Source organism: Callospermophilus lateralis, chromosome 7, assembly GCF_048772815.1.
Source record: "Callospermophilus lateralis isolate mCalLat2 chromosome 7, mCalLat2.hap1, whole genome shotgun sequence".
Lineage (NCBI taxonomy): Eukaryota > Metazoa > Chordata > Mammalia > Rodentia > Sciuridae > Callospermophilus > Callospermophilus lateralis.
In genome coordinates this window covers 15,869,243-15,873,820 of record NC_135311.1, presented here as the reverse complement: position 1 = coordinate 15,873,820, position 4,578 = coordinate 15,869,243, and the positions used below count along the sequence as shown (strand labels likewise).

The 4,578-nt window shown below is 36.7% G+C and overlaps 1 protein-coding gene across 1 annotated transcript; it reads left to right on the top strand.

Annotated features, from left to right (window-relative positions):
- The first annotated feature begins 1,956 nt into the window (after positions 1-1,956).
- On the top strand, positions 1,957-2,886 carry LOC143404057 (putative vomeronasal receptor-like protein 4). Its single transcript, XM_076862412.1, has one exon. The coding sequence runs from the start codon at positions 1,957-1,959 to the stop codon at positions 2,884-2,886; it is 930 nt and encodes a 309-aa protein (XP_076718527.1).
- The last annotated feature ends 1,692 nt before the right edge of the window (positions 2,887-4,578 follow it).

Here is a 4,578-nt window from a genome sequence, read left to right as displayed (position 1 = left end):
GATCATTTGTTTCCTTGAAGTCTCCAAACCTTTGTTATTTTCTACAAATCATATCTAGGCTTAATGTTTGGTTTTCCAGCTTCTTTTTGTTTTCTATTTATGACAGAGCTTCTTTTTTTTATCTTCCCTAAACTTTTAATACTGTCTACAGTTCTACTTCATAAATCACACCAACACCATAGAGAGGAGACATTATTACAATAGCATAAAAATAATGGCTCCTCCTTTCACTGAATCCAGTTATTGAATCAAAAATATCTCAGGAGCTTCATGCACATTATGGTATATGTACATGCCACTCTGGGCCCATGTGGATTCCCTTGATTGAGTCCCTTGCATTTCTCTGTATGTCTTTCTAAAAATTTTGCCTTTAGTCCAGGAGCATCATGTCAACAATCTGTACTCTCAATAATTCTGCCTTCCATTAGAAATGTATCATGATAAAACTGGGAAAATTTTGATAGATTATTAAAAATTATTATTCTGCCATTCTTACTAACAATATGGACACTCAGGAGTTATTGGTACTTCCACAGTATTATACAGATCAAAACTCTTAATTAATTACTTATGTTAAAGCAATTGAGTAAAATGCCTGGATTTAAATCATGGCCCTATAATTCAGTGTAATTTTTACCCATGTTCCTGCAGAATAAACTAAGGATACGTGAAGAACTCAGTTCTTACACAGGATCTGCTGAACGTATTTCAGGATATGGCTGAATACTTTGTGTAAGTCATTTTCCTTAAAGGATGCCCCAAATCATTCTGACAAAGGATCTATTTTCTCTTCTAATACACAGGTATGAGAAAAAAATGAAAGCATAGGATATGGCATTTATTTACTGATAATTGAGAAAGAGGCCTTAACAACTGTCTCCACATAATGGATTTTGAATGTGGAAATATCTGAAGTTCTTCCCTGAGAAAATAACATTTTTTTTTAAAACTTAGAATTCCTCCAGTATCCAAGGATCAAAATATGCCAGAGGAAGCCAATGTTATGGTAGGCTTTTCTTCTCTCAGATAGGAAATATTTACTGTGCTACATGAACTCTCTCAAGCCAAAGTTAGGTGGTGATAAAAAATGAATAAATAATTAACACTGTTATACTACTACATACATATCAAGCATTTTCTAAATGATTTTCATATATTTACTTATTTATTCCAAAAATGCAATGAAAAATGATTTGTCCTTATTCAATTTTATTCAAGATGTTAATTGACTGACAATGTTCACCTAGCTAATAAGTGGAGGGCCTCGGTTAAACAAAGGCTGCTAGGTTCAGGATACATACTACTAAATCCCTCAGGGTCCTGAACTTCCATAAGTAAACCATGAGAATGGGTCCCTTGAGACATTGCTCCTGGAAGACTCCTATCTCCCCTTGTCTAGGATATACCTCAATAGTCTTTGGTGAACCATGTCTTTATGGGCAGCACTGATTTGGATCTTCCAGATAGAAAGTTAACTAAGGAGGTATCTGCCCTCTTATCATAAATGGGAAATTTGCAGGGAAAATAGGAAAGTAACTAAATCTGTCCATCAACTAATGAAATTAATGACATCCACAAAAGCACAGAAGGTACTACAAGCTTTCAGATAAATATATTATATGGATATACGATGAGGTGACAAGTAGATTTTTTTTAAAGTCACTTTTTAGAGAAACAAGTGATGCTGATAAACATATTGACTGTAGTGTAGTGGACAGAACCCAGTGCTTCATGAATGTGGGCCAGCCTGCCACCCAGAGCCACACCCCAGGCCTTGACTTGACATTAAAATTAGCAATCAGAAATAGTCATATTTACATAGAACTATTTTGATAAATTATAATTCTAGAAAATAAAAAGTATGAGTTGATAATTGTGCAGCTGCTTCCACACACACACACACTACTGTACTACTGTATTTCCTTTCAGAAACATTTGCTCTAAAATCCCATGAAGATGGACCAATGGTTCAGTTATGTTGCCATAAGAAATGCCTTCTATCCCCAGGCTGGCATTGGGATTGCAGCAAACACCTTTCTGCTTTGCCTCCACACTGCTGCTGTCCTTGTGGGCAACAAGCCCAGGCTCACTGACTTCCCCGTCACCCACCTGGCTCTAACACACATCCTCATGCTCCTCACTATGGGTCTTTTGGTATCTGCAGATATTTGGGAAACACAGGACATTCCAGGTGACTTCAAATGCAAAATGCTTGTCTTCCTGAACAAGGTCATGAGGGGATTCTCCATCTGCACCACCTGTTTCCTGAGTGTGCTTCAGGCCATCACCATTAGTCCCAATGGCTTCTGGTTAGCCCACTTCAAACTGAAATCCACAAATCCCATCCTAGCATTATTGCTTTTCTTATGGGTCCTCACCATGTCCACCTACAGCAACCTGCTTTTCTACACTGTGGCCACACCCAATAAGACCCAGTCAGGGCTTCTATTTGTGACTGAATGCTGTTCCTATCTGCCCATAAGCCACATCCACAAGCCATTCTTTCTCACCTTGATGGCATGCAGGGATGTCTTCTTTGTGGGACTCATGGTTCTCTCCAGTGGGTACATGGTCCTTCTTTTGTACAGACACACACAGTGGTCCCAGCATCTTCACAATTCCAGGTTCTCTCCAAACTCCTCTCCAGAACAAAGGGCCACTCAGAGCATCCTGCTGCTGATATGCTGCTTTGCCGTCCTGTACTGCACAGACTCCCTCATTTCAATGGCCATAGGCTTGACATGTACTAATAATGCCATGCTGGTGTGTGTCCAGATACTTGTGGCCAATGGCTATGGCACAGTCAGTCCTTTGGTGCTGATCGCTGCTGATACTCAACTAACAAAAATACTCAACTTACATGTAGGAAGAAGAGTCACCTTCTGAAAAAACTTATCTAGAGTATTTTTCCACTCTTATTAGAACAATTTTCTTTATTTTATAAAATTTTCTCTCTGACAAATATTGATTAAGCTAGGATTCCACACTTTCTGTTGTGTCAAAATAACATATCTGGCCTGTGAATAATTTTTTACTATATTGGCATCAGGGTCTTCATTTGCAGGTTAATAAACTTCTGCTATTTATTCTATTTACTTCTTGTCTCAGACCTTCATTCTGGGCATATTTTCTTTCTTCCTGCATTACACTTCTTAAAAATTCTTTAAGAGAATGTCTATTAGAGGTTCATGCTGTCTTCCTTTGCTTAAAATTGCATACATTAAATTGCACACGCTCTTAAGAATTATTTTGAGCTAAGAATGGTGGCACAACCCCATAATCCCACAAACCTGGGCCATTGATGCAGTAGGATCATGGGTTAGGACCCAGCCTCAGACAATTTAGCAAGACCCTGTATTAAAATACAAATAAAAATAATTGGGAAATATACCCCTGGGTTTAATCCCCAATAACATATAAAAATAACCTTAGCTGGGCAGAGCAGTGGTGCACAGGTATAATCCCAGCTACTTTTGAGGCTAAGGCAGGAGGAATGTGAGCTTATGTTCACACTGGGCTACTAGAGACAGGGTTTCAAAAAGTAGCTGTGCATGTAGCTCAGTGGTAGGGTAATCCTAGGTTCAATACCTCTACCAAAATCTAAAACTAAAACTACAATGAAATATCACTTGTCACTTGGTAAAGTGGCTACTGTAAAAAGGTGAGAAAAATAATTATTGGTAAGAATATGGAGAAATATGAATCCATAACCAATTCTGATAGAAATTAAAAAGTATGCAGTAGGCATAGAATATAGTTTGATATTTCAATAAAAATATATATAAATAATTTTTCATTAAAAATCTATATACACCATTTCCACGTTGAGGTATTTACCAAATAAACTGAAAACAGAAACTCAAGCACTTGTACATGAATGTTAACAGGAGCACCATGAAACCTAGCAAAAAGATTAAAAGTATCAAAATGTCCACCAACAGATGGATAAATAAACAATGTGTGTTAGAACACATACATGTAAGGTAGATTATTATTGACTCATAACAATGAGATGCTAATACATGCTACAACATGGATGAACCTCAAAAATATTAAGTAAACCAATCAGACACAAAAATCACATATTTTATGACTCCATATATTTGAAATATACAGAATGTGGAAATTCAACAGATAGAACCAGAAAAGATGGTCTCAGAAACAGAGAGTATGTGAGAGTAATCACTTAATGGATATATGGTTTGCATTTTTAAATTGTGGTAATTTAAAAATCTGGAACAAGATAGAGGTGGTGAGTCCACCACAACACAGTAGAGTTCAGTAAATTGCACATGTTATTTATCAAGCTACTGACCTACTTATTTATTTATTTACTTATTTATTTTGCAGTGCAAGAATAGAACCCATTGCCTCATTGTGTGATAGACAACCAATCTACTTCTGACCAACATCATCTCCACTAAATGGAACATTTTAAATGATCTTGGAATCATATTGGTTCTCTAATGAAAAAAATCTAACACAGATATGAAGATATAAATAATAGGGAGAATGTGTGGGGAGTAGGCATATGGGAACTCCCTTCTATATATTAAATTACCCTATAATAGTAACCCT